Below are 26,477 nucleotides of genomic sequence, written 5' to 3' on the forward strand. Positions count from 1 at the left end.
CCCAAATTCTCGTATCGTGATTCGTGATAAAACCCAGCCTCGTGGTCACGCCACTTCTGCAAAAAGTAACTGTAAAATTGCCAGTAAACACACAAACACGACACCGTTATAATTATCTTGTAGAATATCACTTAAAGAAATTGGTTTGTGTGTATGTTTATACAGCCTAGAACTTAGTCTGCCTCAACGGGCGACTTGTCTCCCAGCTGTAGATGAGCAATTTAGCCAGTGTACTATGCAACCACTAGCCTGGGGTCTTTAACGCGCACCAAACAGTAGTAATACACGACCGCACGCCGGTACGATGCTCATCCAGATCGAAACGGGGATTGAACCCGGGGATCCCTGGGGTGCTATGTTGCGCTTTTTGGACTCCCAGGAGACTAGGGAGAAGGAAGTGACGTCAACGACACAGCAAACGCAGATTGGGTGTTGATTTCGTTTTCTTCTGTCAACATCCAATCTGCGTTTGCTGTGTCGTTCACGTCACTTCCTTCTCCCTGGTCTCCTGGGAGTCCAAAAAGCGCAACATAGCACCCCTGGGTTCTGAAGCGCGAGCTTTCGTTTCACATGTTCAGCTGGAGTGCGCAAGCACACTCGGCCACCGATCCATCCCCCTAGAATATCACCCTATTTAGTAATAATTGTGTCCATATGCATTACATGTTGCATTTAAGTTAAGAAAAAAAAAAAAAAAAAAAAAAAAAAAAACAGCATAAAACCTTAATTATTTTTGCCGAATCTTTAGAAAAGTTGGAAAAAGTTCGACACTGCCAAATCCCAAGATTCGGCGCCGAATTTTCGATTCGTCAAAAGTTCGGCCAATCACTAGAGTCCTTATGCAAGGCACTTTACGTTTCGGACGACAGATATGCGGATCGCAAGTTTGTCTGCTACTTGCAGAGGGGTTGTGATGATGTCAGGGCGCCAAGCTCTTATTGGCTGATATAAAAAATTGTGGGTAAACCTCAAGGCATCTAACACTGAAATCTACCCACTATTATTTCAGTCAAAGCCAATCAAAGCGCGGCGTCGTTCTGACGTCACCGCAACTCCTGCGCAAGAAGCAGACGACTTGCTCTTTGCAAAAAGAGCTCTCTGGCCGCCGCCATTTTGAGACTCGAGCGACCCCTATCAGCCAGAAATTTCGGCAACTCGCCTAAGCTGTGGAAACCCGGTCAGCGCGACTCTCCAACTGCATTGTGCATTCTGAGTTTGCCGGCTTTTCTTGAAAGTTACTACTTTATTTTCCACTTTAGGCATCTTACACTTTTTGTGTATGTGTGTTATCTTCCACTGTGCCTGCTCGGCCTTCGCAGGAAACGAACAAAGAGAGCGAACGTCAAGCAGGCCGCGTCGCGGGCCGTTCGACGTTCTTCGTGGATTGTTTGCGTCGAAATAATCTCCGAAAAGCCTTCCCGGCTATGTTCCCGGTTTTCGCGAAACATAGCTGATAGGGTCGGGTCCGGGGTCGTTCATTTGCTTTGATGCTGTGCAAAAACGCAGCTCTCTTCAAAACGTGCCCCAAAACAAGCCGGATTCCGTCCAATCGTTGGGAAGTGACTGTCGTCAGCACATATATTGGATATGCTTTTATTTGAGACCTTTCTCAAATCCTGTTCGGATAACGCCGCGCCATGGGGTACGTACAATATGTTGTTAGATTGCTGACACTCGTTGAATTTCATGTTGGGAGCGAAGGATACCAATGAATTTATAGGCTATCCTGTGTGGTAAAATATTTTTAGATTGACACGGCTGAGTGTATGGTGTCGTAAAAAATCAACATAAAATGAAAGAAACATTCGAGTTTGTTTCATTTTATTAAGCGTGCCCCCCCCCCCCCCCCCCCCCCCCCCCCCGGGTCAAGAAAAAATACACATTTTGTTGTTAAACTAAATTAAATTAAACTTTGCATCGCTAAACGCTCATTCTCCACCCAAATGTAGCACTAGAGGTCCGAACCAGTTTCAGCATGAACCGATATTTTATTCAAAAGTTATAAATGATTTCATGAAAAGTTCAATAGGAAAATAAGGTCCATTTTTGCCCGTTTTCGGTTTCCCGCGCCATAGAGCTCTGTCGGCCACCATTTTCCCATTGAAATTTTCAGAAAATCATTAATAACTTTTGAATAACATATCGGTTCCTGCTAAAACTTTGACATCTTGTTCGGACCAATAGCGCTATCTTTTGGCGGAGAATGAGCGTTCGGCGATGCGTAGCTCATTTTTTCGGTGCAATCAACCCTGCAAATTGTTTTCGGGGACACCCTGTACAATGCGTATACAATGCGTACTGAACAACACATGTTTATTTATTCGGTATTGTTCGCTTCATAATTTAAGTATTCAAAGAATTTCAAAATAGTTAACTTTTGGTTATCAAATCAACCCTAGATCATTCTCAGAACACCTTGTCAGCCTCAGGTAAACTTTCGGCAGGCGTGAACGCATGAAAACGAAACCGAAACCAAGATTGAGAACGTTATATATTTTGGGTCATATAAAGTAAGTTATACATTATAAAAATAATAATATTATTGTAAAAAACAACAAAAAATTTAACGTATATTTTTTAGATTTTAAAATATGCAGACTAACAAACGCGATGTGTAATACGAAACTAACAGTCCACAAAGCACGTGGGCGTGTGCTTCAGGTTGTAAACATGGGGGTGATCGGAGTGATCGTCCCGCTCTGACAGCCCTGTCGAGCCCAAATTCGTCGCACCGCTCAACCTAATCAGTCAACCACCTCGTCCTGACGTATCGTAGTATAATCTCGGTAACCACACCTACCGGTAAACCTCGGAAACCCGGCGGAATCTAGGCCTGAACCCTCCTACAACCGCGACGAAGTGACAACTCCGCCTCCCGATACTCGCCGTCGGACACTTCCGCACACTCCTCAAATGCCGTTCTCGAATTACCTGCGCCGCTAAAGTGCGTCTGGAGAGCGGCATGCGCCTGAAATGGATAGCGCCAAAGGTGACTCCGACAGCGCGACGGTCAGAGCGACCGTCGATTCTCCTGCGGGCTCGGCGGAATCCACGTCGACAGAGCAGCGGCAGCCGCAACGGTCGTCACGCTCGACCGACGTTCAACTTTGCGGATTCCTCAACAAGTTGAGTAGCACGAGTCTCGTGAAGACGTACAAGAGACGCTGGTTCGTCTTCAACGAGGGCAACTGCAAGCTTTACTACTATCGCGAACCGCAAGACGTTCATCCGTTGGGAGAAATCGACGTGAAATCGGCCAGTTTTTACCTGGACGTGACCAACTGGGAGAAACCGGGCGTGTTTGTGATTCGGTGAGTGATCTTGCTCAACCATTTTTGCGTCGTCGTTTTGCTGTCGCGCGTAGCAGAGTACCAAATGAATTGATGTTAGGTCTTCGCCTTACGATCGTAAATGCTTTTCTCTTTTGTCCTTTCGCTAAAGTGTCACAAAGTACAGATTGCGATTCCAAAGTTGGAATTCTTTTGTGATCGATCATTATTGGTGTCTATTTGCGTCGGACACCCGATAGATCTAGCACATTGTTCTGTCACACTCGTGATGCAGTGTTTTTTTTTTTTTTTTTTTTAAGAGCGAGTGCGGTTGCTCTGCGCTCACTAATGATAGAAAAGCAAATTGCATACTCCGTCTGAGTTCCTATTAACCAGAAGGGCTCACCTACAGGGACATTTGGAAGGATTGCCCACCGTAGGTGCAGTAACTCGACGCAGTTTTATGTCGATTAGGTCGTAGGCGCAGGATTTTAATATTTACCCATTATTTTAGTAAGGTGACAAAGGGGAGAGATTCAGGCTAAACGGATCAAAGTTTTTTCAGTATATGAATGCAAATCCTTCTGCTTGATTGTTGGCGAAGTACGCCTGTCATTACGTTCAAAAGCCTCAGTTAAATAAATATTCAACAATTTTCTAAACAGTAATATATAGATCTTTAATTCTAAAAGGTGACAATGTGCCAGCTCCTCGTTTCTCTCAATACTGTTGTCGCAAGGTCACTGCTTTGACTCTCAGAGCAGGGTTTCTTTTCCGTTGCACCCCTCCAGTACTCCACAACGGGACTACCACTTGGAAGCCAAGGACCGGCAGGCCGGGCTGTACTGGCTACAAGAGCTGCAACGGTTTCGCAGAGAATACAGCCTGAGACGCAACCTTAATTTGAAGCAGAGCCGCAGCGTCTCGGACAGTTGTTCACCTCAGCAGGTGTGTTTTCTCATGTAGCTGCGTCCACAAAAGTACATGCGGTGTGTCGCCTTTCTTGTAGTGTAGACATTGAAGATCATCTTCAATTTATGCAATATCTACAGGCATTTTACGAAATGTTTGTTCAAGCTTGATCCTTAGAACATTTAGACCTTAAATTCATAACCACACTATATAGTCTGTTGCAAGTTAAGAGTAGTAGGATGAACCCCTCCCACAAAGCTTTCTGCTCATCACGATTCATGGTTTCCTCCTTTCCACTCACATCCTCTCCAGCATTCTCTCTGCTAAAGTGGAAAGAGTGGAGGTCTTTCCGGGAGGAGCTCCTCCTGGTATTGTAAACCTGCAACATACTGTAGGAATTGTTAGCCTCGGGGAGTTTTACACGCTCTCCCCCGATCGCCTCCGAGTGGAATTGTGTCACAGACAATCCCTCACGGAACTGTTTATTTGCTCGCGACGATACGGTCCTGCAGAGGGTCGTGTCATGGTAGTTTGGCGGGTTCGTCCTTCCTCGTCCGTGTGGTCGGGTGGCCCACGGCAGGCACGGTCAGGGACGAGCAGCGCCCGCTTCCACGGAGGCGGCTACAAAAGGTACAGAGGGGAGAGCGTAGCGCAGGCAGTTGGCAAGGAGGGAGACTCTCCTCTAACCCGGACCCCCTTTTGTGCACTCCAGACGTCGCTTTTTAACCCCATCGGAAGTGAGCCCGCCACTCAAAATTCCTACAAAAGCGACTTTCCTTCCTTTCTCCCAACCATTGCTTTCATGGCACTACGTGTGACGGGTGAGATATAGTGTAGGTGGCGATGTGATGGGTTCGGTTGTATCCACCTGCCCGTCCATCCATTTATATACAAATAGAAGTTGCTAACCGACAAGATTAGGTTACAAACTTTGGAACTATGTGCAAAATATGCCGGATTTCATATGCACGCAGGTCAGTATAAGGAGTTCATGTTTTCATAGTCTGTTAAAATCGAGTCTCCATCCAGGGCCGGGGGGGAACTTATCCCCATCCCACCCCCGAAATGTAGTTGTGGGCAGTGTTCTCTGATCTTTTGGTTGACGAACTCAATGGCAGAGCATAGTTCGAAAACACTCTTGCGTTGCCCACATGCTTGCAGGTACGGGCGGATAGCGATACTAGCACTGCCAGCAGCATCATTCTCACATGCAATGGAGAAGGATTATGTTTGAACGACTCTTTTTGCACAAACTTTTCTGCTAACTTTTTGTTCACCATAAAAACTGCATTAGAGCCGTAATCAACCACATACAATGCGCATCCAACGTTTCATCGGTTCAGTCCAGTGGCGTAGCCTTGGGGAAAACTTATAATGCTTCAGCTCCCCCCCCCCCCCCCCCCCCCCCAACCACCTCCTTCCCCGCACCCCAAGTCATGGACATCCAAGGCACCTCAGGCCCCCTTGAAGATAATTTCTGGCCACTGGGTCTGTTACTTCTGTTTGCAGGGTAAATCGATAACGTAGTGATCACCACCGGGCGGACGCACGATGAAAAGGCGCTAGATGTTCCAGGGCAGCTTGTCAGCCGACTTTGATCATCTTTGATCTACTGTAATATCCCGAGAGATTGCCCGCCTAAAATTGAAAGCAAATCAATTGAAAATAAGAAGTAAGATAACCTTCAATGTGTGATAAAAAAAAAAAAGTAAAAAAAAAAAAAACGCCAGTTTTTAGATTTTGTGACCTGCGAAACTTGCAATTGCCGGGTGGGGCAATGAACTAAAGACGACTGTCCTCAGTGCTCAATGTCAGTCATCAATGTTCGCTTATCTCCTGTCATGGCTAAGTAACACCATTTCTGCTGAGGTCACCATTGGCCAGGGCCTGCAATTACTAGAAGGGGGCTATCTTTCCTTGATCCTTAAAAAAATGGCAAATGGTGCCAAAAATAGGGGTGGGTTATCATTCAGGTGTGGACCATCTCTTGGGATGTTACGGTAATAACGTTGGTCATAAGGGGGTGTGGTGGGGCAGGCTTGGTAGTATGCATATAGGTAATTCCAATCACCCCCACTCTCCTAGTCATGGACAGCACAGTCAATTTCTTTTGCCCCATTCTTCACATTTTTACATACACCGGCCGCGTAGGAAACTGCAACGACACTGATAAGGCGTAGAGGTATGCATAGATTTTTACAGAATGTGTTTCTGTAGAAGCGCACACAACCCATAAGGGGTAAAAAATCATGTAAAAAGAATATTTGCGACTCCAAATCCGTTGGTTTTTCTGCAAAGAAAACTGGTGCTCGACAGCCTGCCAGCCACTCGGGGCTTTTCCTTTCACTTTCTTTTCCTCAGTTCCATGCGATGATGACACAGCACTTGAGACGTTTGAGAGGTGATGAACTGTCTGCGGCACTTCTTCATTGAGGAAAGGGCAGAATTCATAAAACCCTGTTTTTATGACCACTGAGAGAGCAAAATATGTGTTGATTTAAATGAAACCTTGGACTCCTAGTTGCGGGGAGTGAAACAACTGAAGTGACTCCCTGTAACTCCTGGAACCTCTGACGTCATAGTCCCTTGCGCTGGTCCTCTTGTTTCAATTCAAACTTGTCTGTTTTCCTGCGCCGATATGGCTAGCTCTGCGGTGAAAACAATTATTTTGCCAGGCGTCCCAACTGCATGTGTAGTCCTGTGTTTTGTGAAAAAAAACTATAAATTCTTTTTTTTGGGGGGGGGCGGGGGGGGGGGGGGGGGGGGGGGGGCAAGCATATCTGTGCACACTCGAGAGAGAAAAGTTGTCCTTTGTTTTGTTTGCATTCCTATTGTTACTAGATTTTTACAACTTCAGGTCTGACAGAAATATGGAATCGATTGTGAAAAGATGAAAATTTAATTTTTGTTCACATGGGTGATAACTCCATATGAATTTGGCCTGTATACCACAGATGTCTCACATGTCTGTGTGATTGCTTTAATCATCTGAAAGTTTAGCTCGCTCACAAGGAAGTGTTTTGAAAGTGGGTGTGGAGATTGGGCGTAAGCCAAGGAAAATAGGCCTATGACTCAGAGCTACACCTGGATTCCTGTGCTCAAGATAGCAAAGATTAGGGCTTCGCCTGATAACAACGTGCCCCACCAAACGAGCTGGAAGTTTATAGGCTTAGTTGCCTCAAATCGTCTTCTAAGAACGCTGAATGGCAACAGTTGAGGCATTTCTTCTGTGTCCCTTCCCCACCTAGTTTGAGTAGGCTTCTGAACTTGTGTTGTTTTCAGCGAGGTAAGTGATTGCTAAAGGTTTGTGTCAGGTGTCAGCCATTCATTGTTGTCTTTCTAGTTCTGGATAAAAAATGTTGTTACTAGCAGGTGATTCAATGATGGAGTGTTCACATTTTGTTAAGTGTGTGTTGGGCTAGTAGGCTGTCGACTGTTATGTGTAATTGCAAACACTAAAATAACTTCAGAGTGGCACCTTTAATATACTACAAGGATGCTGTTTGTTCGAACACCCAACATATTTGTACCACTTTTTTATTATTGCACGCTATACGACTCTGAATGGCAACCTTTATTGAATAATAGGACTGAAAGCAAATTTCAATGGTAGACAGGCAGTTAGGCAGTATTTACAAATATTGTAGCTTACCACTAGAGGGGTGCTCTATTTCCGGGTGCAGAGCCTCCACGCTGCTTTATTGTTTGTTGTGGCTTGATGTTAAAGCAACTTGGCTAAAAGCTGATGTTTCTTTTATTCCTTTATGAGCTGCTTGTAAATTAATAATTTCCAAGAAGGTTAGTCCCACAAGTGTAGAATGATCTCTACTTTGCGACTGCCAGACTTTTTGATTTTACTATGGAAGTTCTTTAACATCTCTTTCTGACAAGAAGCTTACATCTCTGGCAAATCTGAGTATGAATCAGGACTAGCCAAACAACTTAGTTTGTTTGAAGTGAATCTCGTGGAAAAAGGAACTAAACAAGGAACAACTATTTTCAGATATTCAGCTTTGTTTACATTATCCTTCTTAGTCAGTACTATTTACGAAACTGCCACAGTGTTGATATGTGCCGTGAAAATTCTTTGACGAGTGTAGGCACAATAGTAGGGTGAAGAGGCTACATGCATAAAAAAGGCGAAGCAGAAGGCATATGCTGATTCTGCTTATTCTTCATATTTGTATAGGCTTTTTGTACAACTTGGCTCTATGGTATAGACCAGGATCAGGTCAGAACACGAGGCTCTTTGTGTTTTGTCTCCTCCATTAATTTTTTTGTATACTCATTGTGTCCGCGATGCACCAACTTGTCGAGCTAACTTATTCAGCTACAACTGTACAAGCTTATGTAGTGCTGATAGTACATTCTCTCAGACATATTGGTCGTTTCACACACGGCGGTCTTCTTAAAAACTGTACAGGAACAAAATGAACAACGGAGCACCAACCTTAAGAACGAAGAGACCCAGTTTCTTTTAGCTGAAAATGAACACAAACGGTGCATTTCACAGAAGTGTCACCAATTGCTCCCACTTATGAAGCGCCAACTAAACGTTCGTTCCATGCACCGTGTTTGCAGGTCACCGGTGGACTTCTGCGGAAAGAGCCGGAGCGTCTAAAAGGAGAGGCCGGCGGCGAAGACCCGCATGAGGGCTTCCTCTTATCTCTCGTGGAGTGCCCCACGGCAGTGGTGGGAGAGCACACGGCCCAGCAGCAGCAGCAACAGTCGCCCTCTCACTCCTTTTCAGTCCTCTCAAACCTCAGGCACCCGGCAGCACTCTTCCAACGTCGCCAACGTTCGCAGAGCACAGACGGTGAGCGTTACTGCGTCTTGTTGATTGCTTTCTTCTACGACTAGTAGGGGAGAACTCTAAAAGTGAGCCAGTGAACGTCAAGCATTAGCCTAATCGGAGAGTAAGGAAGCATAGAAAAGAGACAAGGCATTCAGTATTCTACAAAAAAAAAAAAAAAAAAAACTCGCAGCTTTTTGTTACAGTATGTAGAAAGTGACAGGTACAGCTTTTATTGTGTGTAATAATGCCACTCTTTACTTACTCAATCACATGCAATGCAGCCTTGTGGTAGTGTAGAATGTAGAAAGGGAACACAATACTCGAGTTAGCATTGCTGTCCTAGACTAACTCTGGACAGGTACTGTTAGGAGTAGTGGGTTACTTTACATCTCATAGTATACTCGCACCTAGCTCAATTGGGAGGAATCTGTAGTGGCGTCCCCTGCCAACCTAAGGAGACACTGCTGCTTGGCAAAAGCCGAGTGCGAGCAGTTTGCTCGCTGTCGTGAGGCGGTGCACAAGCGAGCGCATGTGAAACAGAGTTTCCCGCATGGTGCAATGCTGAAGCCGCGGATGTAGCTGGGAAGCCTTATAACAGCTATCGCTGTAAAAATGACTGAACTCGGCTGCAACATGTACTCTCCACGTGTTTTGTCTCTTTTCTGTTTGTCCTCAGTTTTAGGTGTTTGCAGTTTTTAAATGTTGGGTGTTTCAAAGACTATCTACTGCACTTGAGAGAGGTCTTTTGAAAGCATTCTTTTCTTTTGCAATGGTTATCAGAGTGGTGATAAGCATCGTTGTTTTCAGGTGCTGCTATCCGGTGCTTGTACCATGTTCTGTCACTGTGCATGTTTACTTGTTTGATTTGTCGGAAATCACATGTTGTGAATGTTATGTTGCGGGCTGGTTAAAGGGAAGCTACGGAGCTTCTTGAAAAAAATGAGTTAGAAGTGAATTCTAGTGTATTCCTACCTCGTGAACCCGAATACCAAAACCATTTGCCGCGCAAGTATTGTTAAACGCGAGAAAAACGCGAAAGACAGTCGCTGTCCGTGACATCATCGACGGATCTTTTGGCTTGCCAAGGCTAGGGAGGCGGGGCTTCAGCCCTATTTTCAAATTGCCCTTATGGCTCTCCGGTGCGTCGCATTGAAATATAATTGTGATATCTGTTATTCTGAAGGTCAAATGAACGCAATTCAAGCGTTTTTTCTCAAATGTAGAAGTGCCCCATCTTCCCTTTAACCCTTGGTGCATGCCAGGAGGCGAGTAGCGATTCAACAAGTTGAGGGGAGTATAAACTACTTCATTCTTCTATTACGAACTGACTGGGAAACCTGCCCACGTGACATGTGACATGACATGCGTTGCTGTGCCGGCAGCTCAGGTTACCCACTCTCTCTAGCTCTGGATGTAGGTGCGAAGTCCGGGAGGGCGAGTTACGTGCATTCTCAGTGGTGCCTAGGGAACTATGAGGCAGTGGTATGTGGCTTATTGTAGGCATAACAGTAGACAAATTCAGAGCTGCTAAAGTTGATGTATTTTAATCAGCCTTTAAACTTTATATTTGTGGCAAGAAATTTTATTGTAGACATAACAGTAGACATATTCAGAGCTGCTAAAGTTTGTGTATTTTAATCGGCCTTTAAACTTTATATTTGTGGCAAGAAATTTTGCATGGCCTTAAATTCACGAAGACTAGGAGCGACATGAGAATATACAGTTCTGCAGTTTACGTTTAGTTTTTCCTTGAGACTGTGTTCAGCAGCTAGGTAAACAAAGTCAAAACAGGCTCATATCTCTTGCATCAGTTAAGCATGGCCTCCTCGCCGAAAACACGTGGAATGAAATCTTGGGCTGTAGATCTGTTTGTTAAGACTTCAGTTCCCACTCAGATGGTTTACATGACGAACACCTGTGCGACGATGCTCTCATGCAATCGACACTCTGTGATGCATATGTTAAAGACTGCAATCTAAGATCCACGCTTCAAGGTAGTTACTCTACACTGGCAATATGAAATGGCACATCTTCAGGCTTACTGGCTTTCCGCCGTATAAACTCCTTACAACCAATTATTTTCTCCCCACACTTTACAGCATGTAAAGTGGGGAGTTGAGTTAGTTGGTAAGTGCTGGTAGCTGGCAGTGCTCTGTGTTCACTTCTCTTCCTCACCGTCGTGCGCCGTTTTTATGATGATGTCTTTACGGCATCCTTCGTGCTTTGTGCTGGGGGTTTCAATCGCCTGTACAAATATGCTATCTATCTCAGAGACTTGTATATTGAGAACAGACTTCTTGTCGATCGTTCCAGAAATAAAAGCGGAGGCCTCCAGTCATTTCTACTTGAATGAGTCAGAGGAGTTGTACGAGGATGACGAGGGATCGGATGTGCCGTCGTCCCCGACCAAACTGAAGTCGCCGGCCGTCTTCACGACCTTCAAGAAGAAGCTGCAACATTCCTTTCGCACGAGACCCAAGCTTGAGTCGGATATGTTCTCCTCGGGGCCGCCGCTCTTGCGGAAGCTCCACGAGTGCACCTGCAGTAAATGCAAAGAGGTTAGTGAGAGTCTTGAAGCTTTTCTGTACGCCACCCTACAGTGCGGGAGATTGCCAGTGACTTGATACTGCCACCTTTCGCCGGTTCTGCAAGTTAAGCTGGCTTCGATAGCGCTGCTCTTTGCCCGCTTAATTTCAGTTTGAAGCTGCATACATGGGTGGCATTGCTTTCCTTGTAGCACACACTTCTAATATTTTTATCCAAATTTCACGTTGCAGCTAGACCATTATGAGGTCGAGCACCGATTCTCCAACTTACATTATGCCCAAAAAACGAAAAAGGAAAACAGTGAATGAAAAACTTTTAGGCAGCTATGAATGAAAACTTTTAGGCAGCTACCTAGCTAATTCACTCAATTTTCCTCTTTTCTAGTAGTCCCCATGGCTACTAACTTAGCCTCGGAGGTAAAAAAAATTAATGCAAGTTTTCTTTTTCTAAACCCATTGAAAAAGAGAGACCCTGTGTTTATTATTCATATAAAATTAAAAGAACGGATAAACTTGTTAGCAGGGTCTCGTCAGAAAAGTTTCATACAACGTTGCGGTACTGCCAGAGTGCTCAACATCTTTATCCTGGGTGCAGGACCAGTGCCTCAATTGCTCTTGCTCGACATTAACCAATTTTATTAGTCCCATGCAGGCATTAAGGTCCAACTCCATCTTTTATGTTAATCTTTTTTTTTTTTTTTAATTATCCCTATGCCTCATTTTTGTATTTTTGCTTCTGGTTTTGAGGATTTTAGTGGCATATATGGATTCTTAACTTGGGTTAGCTTAGCTTGGACAATCTTGCTCCTCCACAAGGGCTTTGCTAGTTTTCGATATATTAGAGTTAACAATAGGTCAATCAATCATGCTTGACTTCCCAAGTTAATGCTGCTCATGCACATTTCTATTTTGGTAACTTTGACAGCGGCTTTTTAGCCATGCACAAAGGATGCGAGCATCCATGGTTCAAACATCTAGGCCAATGGTATTGTGTGCTGTGCATGCAGGAATATTGTAAAAGTGAACATATTTTTTTTGCTCATGTAGTAAACGATGGAATTCCGTGTTAACACAGTTTTTCTTTCCAATATTAAGTTGGAAGCAGAGGCATCTAATTTAAGAGAAGACCTCCAGTGCAAAGAGGACGAGCTGAGTGCAAGCAAGGAGGTGATCAAGGTGCTGAGGCAGCAATTGGACCTGGCAAACACGGAACGAGAAACTCTGTGAGCTCCTGCTCTTTGCGTTTACATTGGGCATGCATTTTGCGACGCGGAACTTGGTTTGTTTTTATAGTTTCGCAGCTAACATTGTTCCCCCTTGTTGCTGGCTGTCGTTTCAGGGTCGAGCTCTATGCTAACTCCAGTAACGAAAACTACTCAAAGATGCTTCACGACAAGGATCGGCTTCTTCTGGAGCTGAGGAACGAACTGTACATGTGCAAGCTGCAACTCGAGAGCACGCAACACAAGAGATGGTGGGCGATTATTACTTCTATAGATGCTCTACAGCAGCCTTGCATGGGCACTGCCATCTTGGTATCGCACGACTTTGCCGCCGTAGCTGACTTCCCGTTTTCCGACAGCGGAGTGCGTTTTCTGCTGTGCCTGCCACAGCCGGAGTTTTATTTTTGTGTTTTTTTTCCTAAGTTGAAATTACATAGGGTTGTAGTCTTTTGTGGCACCAGTTAATCAATTCAATTGATTTTTAAACCTACGTAGTTCTTTTAGTATCAGACTGCGAGTGAGTTGTCAACACAAAAAGGTGGCCTGAATATTATGTTATTCTAAGTGATCATCGAAAGTTTTGAAAATTTCCATCAGCTTACCAGAATGATTAGGCCACGTAGCGATGCTTGAGCTGCTATCTGTTTTCGTATTGATAAAGTGGAATTAAGTTTGGGCTGAATGTTGTCACAAATTTCTCACACTTTGCGGAAATGTAGCAGGACGTAGCAGGGTGAGCAAATTGGTGCGAATGACGCTACAATCGCATCACTGTAATCTGTACACTTGCAGCCAATGCACGGCAGAAGGGAATGAACATGCGCTGGATGCCAGAAATATGAAAAATATTCCGTGTCGTTCTTGTCCTGTTGGCTACTGTAGCACATTAGATTATGCACACATATCTCTAAAACTTGCGTGACATTTCCTCGTGTCGACGACTTCTTGCATTTCTAAATATCACGTCCACCGCCAGTGCCCGGCGTAAAGTGCGTAAATTAAACTTACCATTTGCGATTAACCGACACCATTGTACCATCGAAGTTGGCAGTACTTTTGTGGTACAGCCATCGAATTAGCGTCGAAGCAACCATAGTCAACGCCATTCTTCTACCTCCTTTTGACTGGGGAATTGGTACTTTAACCCCCAAATTATTTCCAGAAAAACATACCAAATTTCTCAAATTTTTTTATGTGGGTTTATGTAGTTATGTATTTCTGATTTTGGAAATGTTTTGCTTGATTGGTTTCTGGTTGGAATTAACACAAATGATTATAAAGAAAAGGCTGCTTTTAAGAGCAGCTCTCCCTCCATGCATGCAAGAGTAATGGAATATGATGTGCTGAAATGCGCCATATTTATTTGAACCGACACACCATAGCAAACAGTGAAGTGCGTAGACATTGCTTCGTACTGGTGGCGGGTTTTCAGTGTTTATGCACTGCCAGTCAAGGGCACTACCTAGCGTGTCATTGTGGTCAATGTTGCTCTCGTCGTCATCTGAAGCCATCTCATATTCACAAGAAATATCAGACTCACTCTGGGAGACAAATTAGAGGTCTTCAGCATCACTGCTGTCCGAACTACTGCAAGAAACGGCTCTTTCTCTGAAGACATTGCCGTCACCGGCATTCCTCATGCATGCTGCCATTTTTATATCACCGTTGCCACGCCGGGGGCTAAATACACGGTAAAGGCGCAAAATATGTTTTTTTTTTTTCGTGGCTTCTACTGCCTCCTGGTGTTAAAAAAACAAACTGAAACCAAGTACCGATTATACTCGTCTTTGGCGCAGAGAGTAGCACAGCATTGGGGTGGACGAGTGTGACTCGTCATTGGCGACATTGGTACAAACTCCAGTGATGAGTACAGCTTGGACATGGGGTTTAGATGGTCGAAACTGGCATTAGACATGGACGATCCGACGGCGTTGCACGCTAGGAAGGCATGTTTAGTGCTCACGGCGTGGTTCCTGACCTTAACGTCGGTCACTGCTGTCTTTTAAAGCCACCACTGAGCGCGTTTACCCGCCGGACGTTGTTTATGTGTCCCATTGCGATCGCCCGTCGCACACTGGCGGCTGCAAATGAAGGAAGAACTGGCACAATGAAATTTGGAGGTCAGCTATGGTGGCTCGGAGGGCCCGTCCCGCCGATTGGTGACGGCTTGTGTAACTGATGCATGATAACTGTCTATGCTTAACTTTCTAGTATGTAGCCTGGCTATGTGGATCAAAATACTATGGGACATTGTAGGCTGTGTAGCTCTAACATTTTCACGATGACGGCCGTTATTAGCGAGGTTTTACGATGTATCCCCAGGCGTGTTTCGTGGAGAATCGTTGTGACGCATGACATTGCGTCATCACATGATGTCGGGGTTTCACTTGACGTCACAGTGTCGTGAGGCGTTTCAAGGTGTCGCAGTGCTGCGAGACAGCACAGTGTCACATGATGTCCATCACACTGTGGTGTTTAGCAGAGAAGCTTCCTCCTCTAAATTTAGCTGCTGCGGTTTGAAATGAGCAGGGATTCCAAGAAAGGTCTCTGTCGGGGTTTAGTTTAGATGTCGATGATGCACGTACATGTTCTTAAAGATACTGCGGTGGGCCTTGACGTCGTAGTGCTCAGCGGCCGCACAGCACTTTTGGTCAACCTTGCAGACATTGTGTTGGTTCTGGTGGATCCTCATCTGAAAGTTCTTGGTTTTGCTGACATATGTCTCTGGACAGTCCGTGCAGAGAATTCTGCAAACATCTTGTGTTCACTTTTTAGGAAACATTTCCTTGGGCATAATACAAGCTGCCCAATTGTTTATATAGGCTTGTGGGCCATGTCGATCTCCTTTCCAGCTGGTGCATGCTTAGGTGGAAAATAGTTTTTTCTAGTTTCTTGTTTACTTTGAACTATTTTGAAATTTTGGCATAATATGGAGACTGGTAAGGTATGCTCTTGACCGAAATTGTAGCTGCCTCCATCACATTAACTGCAACAACTTATTTTTAAAATTTTTTTTTTCTACATTGTTTAAAGGGATGGTGAATTTAAATTTGAATTTCAGAAAGCAATGCAGGAGCGGTAGGCGGGACGCTACAATCTCTACAACACCACTCGTAAGGCAATATCTCAAATGGACAGCCATATTTTTGGAAAAAGGTTGAGATTGAACGAGGCTGACGAGGCGCGTGACGTCAACATATCTGGTTCCTTCCTCTCTTCGCTTCACCCCCTCAAGGCGGCGAGACGGAGAAGACGCGAGGCCGTTTCCTTTCCTTCTCGACTCTTCTCGGAGAAACAAGATGTCAACATATCTGTAAAATGCGTCTCCTTTTTTTTTTTAGAAAAATATGTTCATCCATTTGAGATATCGCTGTATGAGTGATGTTCTGGTGTTTGTAGCATCCTGTTGCACGCTCCTGCCGCCGTGTTTTGTGGAATCCAGATTTCGGTTCGGCATCCTTTCAAAGCTGATATTTGTCAGTGTCATTTTTAAGCATATTCTTTACTTTGTTTCTCCTTACGATGGACTCCAGCGAATTCTACGAGCCATTTCAGCCAATCCAGCGCTGTTCATGTATCACATGACTAGATGCCTCTTGCGGTGTCTTTCCCTAAGGTCAAGTGACACACACATGGCATTGGATTGTCTTCTATGACTCGTAGCATCGTCTGCAGCCCATCGTAAGGTAAACGAAGTATAGTACTTCCAAGCGGAGTTGCGGTCATCTGCTAATCGTGATACAACTTTCCAGCTCTGTGGAGAAGGAACTGGACGAGCTCAAGGACCGGAGCTCGCTGTACCAGGAGGTGCTCAAGGAGAAAGACAAGATCCTCATGTCGCTTACTAACGAGCTGTATGACATTGAGACCGAAAAGAAAGAAGAGGAGATCGCTGGAGAGAGTGCAATTAAGCTTGAACAAACAAAAATGGTCGAGGAGATAGAAACACTGAGGGTAAGTAACAATATCTTTCATGTTCTAAAAAAAGAATTCTTTCATTTGGTACTATATCTGGCTGATGAAGGTTTTTCCAATTAAGGTTTTTTTTTATCAGTGAAGGTTTTCCATCCAGGGGTACCAAAAGTAGCCGGAGTAGATGCTGTGAAAGTACTATCTATACATTATAAGTAGGGTTTAATGTTTGTGGGGTTTATTTTTCTCCAAGTTTGGGTGTTTTTTTCACAGATTTGGTGTTAATTTTGGGCATTGGACAGGAGGCTTATGATCTATTTACGCAATGGATCTTTTTCTGTTAAGAAAGCCAAATATGTCTTTGGGCTGCAAGGAGGAAAGGCCAAGAGAATGAGGGGGTGGGGCAGAAAATCCAAGCGACTTCTCACACAACGGAGTTGTATGTAGATGAGTCTGTGGAGTCTTGTGGCCTTTGAGTGCTTATCAAACTGAAAAACGGGAAAGAATAGAAAGGCACCCGTAATCCTTCCTCGAAAGAAAAGAGGGGATCGGTCGCCCTGGCAGTGTGAATATTCCGTGAGCAGATCACAGAACTTTTTCGGCCACCCCCAGATTCGGGGGATTAGTGAAGACTTGTGAGGCGGCACATGTGAGCTTGAAACTCGATGACGTTTTACCCCCTTCTCGTAATGTAAGAAGCACTCCGCCGTGTGAATTACACCGTTATGGCATTCATAGAATGTGACTTACAGTGTGCTTGCAGCAGACATTAATAAGCTGTCTTTCATCTTCTGGCTCCCAAGGATGCGGTTTCAGCATTCCATGTGCAGAACAAGTTTTTGAACAAAGAAATCTTGGAGTTGAACGAGTTGCGGTGGAATTCTGAAGAGAGGGAACGACAGCTCGTAATGTAAGAAGGCTGCATTTGGTTACTAGCTACTAAGTTGTGAATGCAGTCATCTTGGAGACTACTTTTTGTTGTCAGAAGGGAAAGGTGTGCATACACAGCTTTAGTCAGTGCTCAAGTTGTACAAGCACATGGTCGCACATAGCTTTGATATTCGAAATTTCGAATAATGCACTGTTTTGATATTCGCTTCCAGATGAACCGCGACATTTGTATTTTTCAAAATGTTGATCGTGGCGGGTTACTCCATTGAGTGCACTTCTTACCGAGAACCGGTACACTGTGGAGGAGCACCACCCGCAGAGTTTGCTTCCACGGTTGCTGCTTCGCTGCAGTGCAGTGGTGCTCAGTGAGAAGCGCACTCAACAGGGTAACCCAACGCGATCAACATTTGGAAAAGTATGAATATCATGATTGCATGCTTGGGAGAAAAGTACACTTTCAAAGCGGGATGGTGCACGCATGTGCCTGGTGTAGTTAGAATGAAACGGAAATTTTGCGAATGTTGATATCTGCTTTGCAGTAAAATGTTCAAAATTAAGCCGTGGCTGTTATGCAAGAAAACATATTAGACAGAGACCCCGCCCTGACAGCTTGCGTTCATTATTCCAGAATTTTTTTTCTTCACATTTATGGTTTAAAGAAAGAACATTTCCATATAACGAGAATTATAAATCTATTCAATTAAAGGGGCCCTCCGGAGCGTTCTGCAATGGTATATTTATGGCGGTAACTCAATCTACAGGCCCTAAGGATCCTAAAAATCATAAAATTACAGTCATGCGCGGCGGATTTCCCGATTAAAGTTGCTATCAAAGTCCCCGGCACGTCCCCTTTTCTAAGATGACCTCGGAAAACGGGAGGGGCATCTCTTTACGCGTCAGCCAATAGCAAGCAAAGGATTCCGGCGTCATTGCGACCGCCGACCCGTGGAGGAATCTCTCGAACACGCGCAGACCGTCGTCAAGGAGCCCGGACCTTGTGCTCGGCAGTTGTTGTTCGCCGCATTGCACCGTCGCGCTGCTTCTGCAATACGCAGTCGCATTCCACAGATGACAAGGAAAGGTTTATCTCGTTGACGTGGAAAGATCGCAAAGCTGGCTTCGGAGTCGGGATCCACGGGAAGAAGGAACACGTGTCCCGCAAACGTACGCCTGCAGACGCCCGGGAAGCAGACGAGCCGACGCGCCGACGCATCACCCGCTAGCAACAAGCTTGCGGGGAGAAAACGTAGTTCGCTGGTTTTGGAGCGATAATTGCGGACTATGTTTCCCGCACCACAATCAGTTTACGTTTTTCTCAAACTCTAATTTACAAGAAGCTTAAAAAGTGTTGCAATAATAATGTTTGCTATCACCGCAAGATGCAGCATTTCCATTGGTCAAGTTTTAGCGATGGGCAGGGAATGGGGGATTGTCTTCCAAAAGAAAATAGTCCAGATATATTTCTACTGCCATCTGTTTAATAAACGGTTTTGTAATCTAAAACTTTGTATACATATTAACTTGCACCTACTACGCAATACAACAACATAAAGAGACGATCGCAGAAAGCTCTGGAGGGCCCCTTTAAGGATAGCTAGGTATCTTTGAAGGTTTAATTTTATGTTCAATCCGTCGTTTACTTGCCATTCCGAGGCATCAGACTTTCTGAGGTCAGAGATCATAAATAGAAGATAATAGCATATAAATGGACAAGTGGAAGCTCTTCACGAGTTTAGCTTAGTTTTGTTCAAGCATGGTGCAAGAGTAACGAAAAGCTTGAACAAACTATCCTACAGTCGCCCACTGATTTTTCGGACTTTGCAGGGACTGAAGAAGCGTCATAATAAGAGAGCAGACCAAAAAATCAGCATATTAAAAACTTGGCTTTATGACATCTAAGCGTGCTTAAAAAAGCCGTCAATAGTGCCTTGCTTCAGGTTACGCCTCTGCTTGCATTCGGCCTCTTTCTATTAGCTTAAGAATCGCTGCCTTCTTTTCTAGCATTATGTTCGAGTACTTTCCGCACCTCTTAGCAACACTTCGCGGCGGTGGAAGAACAGATTGGGGCCATAACGTCCCAGCCAGCATAGTTAGAAGGCACGATTCAATGAGATAAGATGCACAAGTCAACGACTGCAGAATGGCAAATGAACAAAGCAAAATTATATGATGATAATGATGCGCAGTTAGGGGGAAGAAAAGCTGCAGTGTAGTGTTACTTAGTGATGGGACTTAGCAGTACTCAAGCAGCGCCGCCAAACCAAGCCAATCTATGTGCAGCCAAAATAGAATCTAAAATGGTGGCTTCTTGGTGGTGTTTCCCGCTCATCGCTCACGACAGTATTGTCAGAAAAATCAAAATTTCGGACTTCAAGCAGTCTGAAACATTGGCCATGAATATGCACTATTTTTATTGGGTGGTCACAGTTCCTCCTTTAGGTCCAGAATATCGAACAAGTCGGAATTATCAGCATTCAAAAAATCGGTTGGCGACTATATTCAATTCTAAAATATTCGGCCAAAATCACTATTTGCTACGAACTTGCTTCAGACTCAAAATTCACTATTCACACGTGACTACTATTTGATTTTATTGCCACAGAAAGCTGTCCTAAGTATAGCTGTTCATGAGGACACAAAGTAAACAGGTGACAATGATGATGATAGCTAAACAAGATAGCACAGAATATTTGAGGCCATGCACACCTACCAAATTTCAGACTGTCCTAGTATTTTGTATCAGGCTTGCCATACATGAATATCAGCCAACTTTCTTACAGCAAATTACTGACATCACAAACTGATTCTACGAAATAAAGTTTGTTTTGAGGAGGCTCTACTGTATTGCACCTTGATTCAGCAAATATATTTAATACTAATAGATTTAGCGAGAAAGTTTCCCGCTAAATTCAGTGGTAACATTTTCTCGCTAAATTTAGTGGGGAAATTTTCCCATTAAATCTAGGGGGGAAATTTTTCCGCTAAATCTAGCGGGGAAATTTTTCTGCTAAATCGAGCAGGGAAAGTTTTCCCCTAAATTTAGTGGGGAATTTTTTTCCGTTTGCAAGAAACTGTCTTCATTATTCGTGTGAGGTCACCTTTCTTTTCTTCCGATCTGAGGAACAACACCTCAACCTTTTTCAAACTTCTGAATTGGGGTCAACGTCCTGCACAGTGTCACAACCTGCGCTCCTCTTGCGAATTCCATTACAATCGAGCACAGCTGACAGAAAGCTAATAACTCGTCTAGATCATGCCCCCATCTCTCTCCTAAATTGGACGAATGGTATTTTAATTTTATTTTATTTTATTTTACTGAAACTTTAAACAGAAGAGGTGAAAGGAGGGCAAGGCTAGGTTAAACTGCAGCTGTGACTCATTTCACTCTTTTCTTTATTGTGTCTTGTTTAAGTGCACACAGCTGCATTATTTGCTAATCTCTCTTTTTCGTTTTGTTTTTGGTCTTGTCTCTAAACAGCAAGTGCTCGAACGCCGAGGCAAGGCACTATCAGACTCAGAGCAAGTTGCTGTTTCTCCTCAAAGAACTCAATGCACCGCAGGAAGGTGGGTAGATTTTCTCATATTTTAAGTACGATGGCATTTCTGGGCAAATCCTTTACACTTTTCTGTCCGTCCTTTGGTCTATAATCAACAAAACAGGCAGAATGCATCTGTTATATATACCTACTTCATTTATGCATATGAGGGGTAATGCCGCAACGAATATGATGTGGTATATTAGCTTCTGCATGGCAAATAGACTTACCAAGGGCCTTATTATATTTGTATCCTTATATAGTAAGAAACGTTTTAATTGTAGGAATAATAAAACAGAAGCCGTTGGTTGGTCATGGGAGACCCGTCCACAGGAAGTAGACAGATCAGAAAATAATGTGAATTGACTTTACATACGATAGAAGACTTCATAGACATTAGCAAAAATATTCCTAGAATTTCCACAGAAGATCATAAATAGTTTAATGAAGAAGCTGTCATAAAAATGCTGTCATACTTCAGCGACAATCTGCACAGCGATTATGGCAATAATTTTTCGGTGTTGTCGTTGCGGTCTCGTGGAGCGCAGTCTGTGAAAGGTCCCACCTTTTGCAGGCGATAGTAATGTGCAGGGCATAGTTTCTCAGTTGCTCGAGGAAGCCATGCACGATCCAACGCTTCCCAAGGAGATCCATGACTCTTTTCTGGGAAGGTGAGTTCTACATTCCTTTATCTTTCTGCATGCAGATGAACTGTTGGAGGGTTTCGAAGACTTTAGTTTACTTTGCACCCGCATTCCTGTTGACAGCTGCAAAGGCTCTCTGCAATACAACCGATATGACAGCCTTCCTTTACTTCTTTTTAGAGCGCAGCTCTTAGGTGCCTGTTTCTGGGTTGAGCGGCGTCGGCGTAAACGTGCATTGCATTATGGGACATTTTCCATAATGACGTCACATCTGACGTCACATGTGACATTGCGAGGCTAAAATTTTCCCGCTATATTTGCGGGAAAAGTTTTTACTAAATTTATCGCGAAATTTTTTTGCTAAATTTAGCGGAACATTTTTCACAATGACGTCACATGTGACGTCATGTGTGACGTCATTATGGGAACATTTTTCGCTAAATTTGGTGTGAAATTTTTTCGCTGAAGTAGCGGGACGTTTCCCTTATTGAGGTCACACATGACGTCACATGTGATGTCACAAGGGTAAAATTTTCCTGCTAAATTTAGGGGGGAAATTTTTCCGCTAAATTTAGCAGGGAAATTTTTCCCGCTTAATTTTGTGGAAAATTGTCCCACTAGATTGAGCGGGGAAATTTTTCCGGTAAATTTTTTAAATCAATTTTAGCGGTGTCGTGAACGGGTCGAGATTCGAGTTCGACCAGGTCGACTTTTTCAAACTTCTTGGGAAAAGTTTGACAAAGGTTCGACTGAGGTTCGACTGCTATGCGCATACGCAACAGGCTCGCCAGTTGGCTGCGGATTGGATGGTGATGGCTAAGCAATGAATTAAGGGCAGCACTGGTTGGTTATTTCAGTTAATACAGTACAAAAAATTAAGTTATTAACTTTTCAGTGATTACAATTAGTTTCTTTTAATTGCAACTATTCATAAAATTAAAATAGCCCTTTGCATAAAAAAAGAATTCTCCAAACCTAGACATGCTTGTATCAAGGTCTGGCCACACTGTCCACAAAGTCGAACCGGTCAAATCTGGTTAAAAGCTTGAAGGTTCGTCGAACCGATTGGAACCAGTCGAACCCCGAAAGTTTGTCCTAAAAGTCCAGTTCGACAAAAGTTTGCGTCGCCCCTAATAAATTTAGCGAGAAAGTTTCCCGCTAAATTCAGTGGTAACATTTTCCCGCTAAATTGAGTGGGGAAATTTTCCCACTAAATCTAGCGGGGAAATTTTTCCGCTAGCGGGGAAATTTTTCTGCTAAATCGAGCAGGGAAAGTTTTCCCCTAAATTTACAGGGGGGAGGGGCATACCCTCCCCCCTGTACCCTCCCCTCCTCCTCCTCCTCAAGAGCTGCGCTCCAATTCGGCATTACAGAGAATTGTAAACATCTTTCAATTTTTTTTATTTATTTATTTAGGTGTATTACCGGCTGCCATTTTGCGGCCAAGGCATGGGGTAAGCGCACAAAACGAAACAGCGTCTATCGCAGAACACAGCAAACCGTTGATGGCATGCTGTCGGCTGTCTCAAAGATAAGAGTTATTTGTGAGAAGCTTCAGATTGTAAAGCAAATGCATTTGGAACAACTCATTCGAACCAATCGGAAGAATGTATTTGAGTTTTAATTAAAAGGGCGCACTGATTCGTGTACCAAAAAAAAGTAATCTCACTGTGAGAGTCGTATGCAATTTGTTTGTTTCTTGACGAGCTAGAAATTAGGTTTGGGGGAAAAGGGGGTGGGGGGTGACCTTAACATTGGAATTGTTTACAGAGTCTAAAATCGAATAGGCTCATTCATGAAGCGAAATTTGAGCCCCGCGTTCACACATACACCCCAGCTCTACCTTGCTGATGCAGCGCCGGCTTCATGCTGTATTAGTGATACAGCTGTGATACAGTGCTGCACTAGTGTTGGTCGTTACATTCAAGTTGGTGCTGTTTTTAGTGATTAGTGCTGCCATGTAGTGCAAACATGTCTTTAGAGAGAGGCAGTGTCTAACCTCGGTGACTTTTTTTATGTCTGTTTGATTTCAGTGACGAAGTTTACGACACGTACGGTTTCAACCGCAAATGGGGGAAGGAGTGCGACATGGTCGTCTCCAAGGCCGAGAACCTCAAAAGGAAGTCCGAAAACATCTCCCTAAAGATGCAGGTACTGACTTTGTTTCTAGTACCCCACGAGCTGGGACGATTTCACTCTTGTGAGTTAAGCTGCTTCACACTAGAGCCACTGAATGTTCCCAGAGTACCAAGTTCCATTCAGTCTGCTTACCGGAAGCCCATCCCCGCAGAGCCCAGTTCTGATTGGCTGGTTTGGCCCGTACCGGAAGTTAGCCGTCGGCCCTATTGGAGAGGAGCCCAAAACCACAAAACACTTGAAGGATGCTTAAGCTTCGCCTCTAAGAGTGGAACGCGATAGCTAAACATATAAATTCCCGCTTGTTCCCAAGCCTTGCAAGCGTCTCTGCTTAGCCTAGCATGTCTGGCTCGCAACCAAACGGTCGCGGGTTAGAGTCCTGCCTAAAATTCTTCAAATTTATACTTTAAGGCAAATTAATTACTTTATAAAGTGAAATTGTTTGAGACATGCGGCGACCTTTAATTCGCATTACATGTCGTATTTTAATCACTTTCATTCCCTGCGTGACGTCACATTTCACGTGAGCATTTTAGGTTGCTTGAAATTCCCGCACGAGGTCATGACCCTATCGACCAATCCGGATTTTCCCTTCACGACCCCACCGACGCCGGCTTGCCTGCGACACAAGCTCCTTAACACTGTCGCGTTAAAACATATATAAAGTGTTTCCGGGTTACCACGGGTATAGCAGGTATGCACGGGTGAGAGCTCTGGACATGATGAGTTAGGACCTTGGTTAGGACCGAACAAAGGGTGTGTTAATTTTCCTCTAGTTTTTTTTTATACCAAGTAGCCGCTAATCTGGTTCACCAAAGAAGATTGGCGGCTCATTTGCTCGCTCCAGTTGCACTGGTGCTTCGTTTCAAACTCTACGCCTCAGACGCTAAGCCTAACACTCAACTTTGAGGCGAGAGAGTGGGACGAGACAGCGAGGAGCAAGTCACGCACCGTGGAACAAAGGGGAGAATTTTAATAAAATCGGACCAGCATCACCACAGACCAGGAAAGTGGATTGAAGAGCTCACACGAGAACCAAGACTACATTGTACACGCTTCGCTTCGACTGCACAGGGCAGCGCCATATTGGGGATGGGTTGGAGCGCGACTGCTGCGCCGCAACTTGGTTCTGAAATGAAGCTTGGGAGTTTCGGTACTCTGGGAACATTCAGTGACTCTAGTTAACACATTTGCGTTTGCATGCGATCGACTTCGTTGTGACCACTTGCCATTGCTTACAACTCGAGAGCACCCTCGCGCCATCTATCTGATAGCCTTGGAACCCTTTTGATCTGTGTACATTTCCTCATTTTTCTATGCATCCTTCTTTCAACGTAGGTTCGAAATAATTCTGACAATGTTACAAGGAACTGTTTCTCATATATGACGCATAGATTTGATCTCACAAGTACCGCCAAAACCTTGGGTCTAGTTATGCGCAGTCGTAAGCAAAAGCAGTCCCGGGCCCTTGTGACACTGTTGATCACACCCAAATGCAAATGTGTGAATCAGCTTTTGAAGGTTGCTGCATTAGCCATCCCGCAAGCTGTATCGACCTCAAGGGGAGCACAAAAGTTGCAATGTGACACAACGCTGTGCATTGTGCAGCAGACAAACTACTAAAAATTTGTGCGTTTGATTTCTATGATTGAACAGATAAAGTGGCTAGACTACACAGACTTACACACTGCTATACAGACCTATGCACTGTTTACAGACTTATGCACCATTGGCTTAGCCAGAGGTCCAGTGACCTTGCCCCCAAAAGAAAGAAATTCCTCTGGCTACGCAAATTTTATAGATTGCTAATTAGCAGTCTGCTAGATATGGTGGCTGTATGGCGGTTCTTTGTTATGGTTTTTTGTGGTATCACATTCCACTTTCATCAGCAATCCCAGCCCTCAAACATGTTGTGTGGTAAAATGTTGGACCTCATCATTTATATGTTAAACAGTTTCTCTCGATGCCAGGTGGTGTTCAAACAGGAGTTGCACAGCGGAGATCACTGACATTGCAGCTTCATTCACTATACTTCTACTTCAGTGTCTGGCATTGCTATACACTCCGTGCGACGCGACTGGCGCGCCGCCGTGCGGCCGGTACCGAAGGTAGGCAGTGAGAACCCCAGAGAAAACGAAACCGAAACCACGCCGCGTATGTTGGTACGCATTGAAGTCGGAGTGGTGCGGTTGCGCTGAGTTTACAGCATGAAGTGCTGCCTGTGCTGCGTCATTAAGTGCTTCAATAGATATGCATCGTATCTCGTGGAGACAAAGTTTCACAGTTTTTCACCACGCCGATGTTTTGTGGGACAGCGACAACGATGGAGCCGTGCCGTTCGGCGCGAGAAATTTGGTCTCCCGATCATGTCTGCCACTGTGTCGGCATGGCTGACATACTCTACACTGCCGCTTTGCGCTCTGCGTTTGTTTTCGTACCAGTAACGCCTACATGTGTCAGCGCCGATGGGACGAACTGAAATGCCATCCCACACTCGCGGGTATGCAGTGCCAATTTCGCTGGAGGAATGCCCTCTAAAGAAGTTTCGTCCGCATCGTACGTGTCGATGATATTTCCGGACAAGTATGGCACACAATCTGTATTTCACGAAGA

General features: G+C 44.4%; 1 protein-coding gene across 2 annotated transcripts in view; it reads left to right on the forward strand.

The window, feature by feature from the left end:
* The first annotated feature begins 2,655 nt into the window (after positions 1-2,655).
* Positions 2,656-26,477, forward strand: part of LOC8050504 (TBC1 domain family member 2B) — a 163,681-nt gene continuing 139,859 nt past the window's right edge. The window contains exons 1-11 of one of the 2 annotated variants that reach the window (XM_042289501.1): positions 2,656-3,311; positions 4,061-4,217; positions 8,763-8,997; positions 11,290-11,534; positions 12,618-12,745; positions 12,862-12,996; positions 16,498-16,699; positions 17,461-17,567; positions 21,027-21,112; positions 21,659-21,755; positions 23,762-23,879. In XM_042289501.1, coding sequence (XP_042145435.1) covers positions 2,974-3,311; positions 4,061-4,217; positions 8,763-8,997; positions 11,290-11,534; positions 12,618-12,745; positions 12,862-12,996; positions 16,498-16,699; positions 17,461-17,567; positions 21,027-21,112; positions 21,659-21,755; positions 23,762-23,879 — 1,848 coding nt within the window. In that variant the 5' untranslated portion in view covers positions 2,656-2,973. Of the gene's footprint in view, positions 3,312-4,060; positions 4,218-7,343; positions 7,468-8,762; positions 8,998-11,289; positions 11,535-12,617; positions 12,746-12,861; positions 12,997-16,497; positions 16,700-17,460; positions 17,568-21,026; positions 21,113-21,658; positions 21,756-23,761; positions 23,880-26,477 lie in introns of those variants that run through there. The other variant, XM_042289502.1, reaches the window with a different exon arrangement.

This window comes from Ixodes scapularis, unplaced genomic scaffold, assembly GCF_016920785.2.
Source record: "Ixodes scapularis isolate PalLabHiFi unplaced genomic scaffold, ASM1692078v2 PGA_scaffold12__126_contigs__length_90152505, whole genome shotgun sequence".
Lineage (NCBI taxonomy): Eukaryota > Metazoa > Arthropoda > Arachnida > Ixodida > Ixodidae > Ixodes > Ixodes scapularis.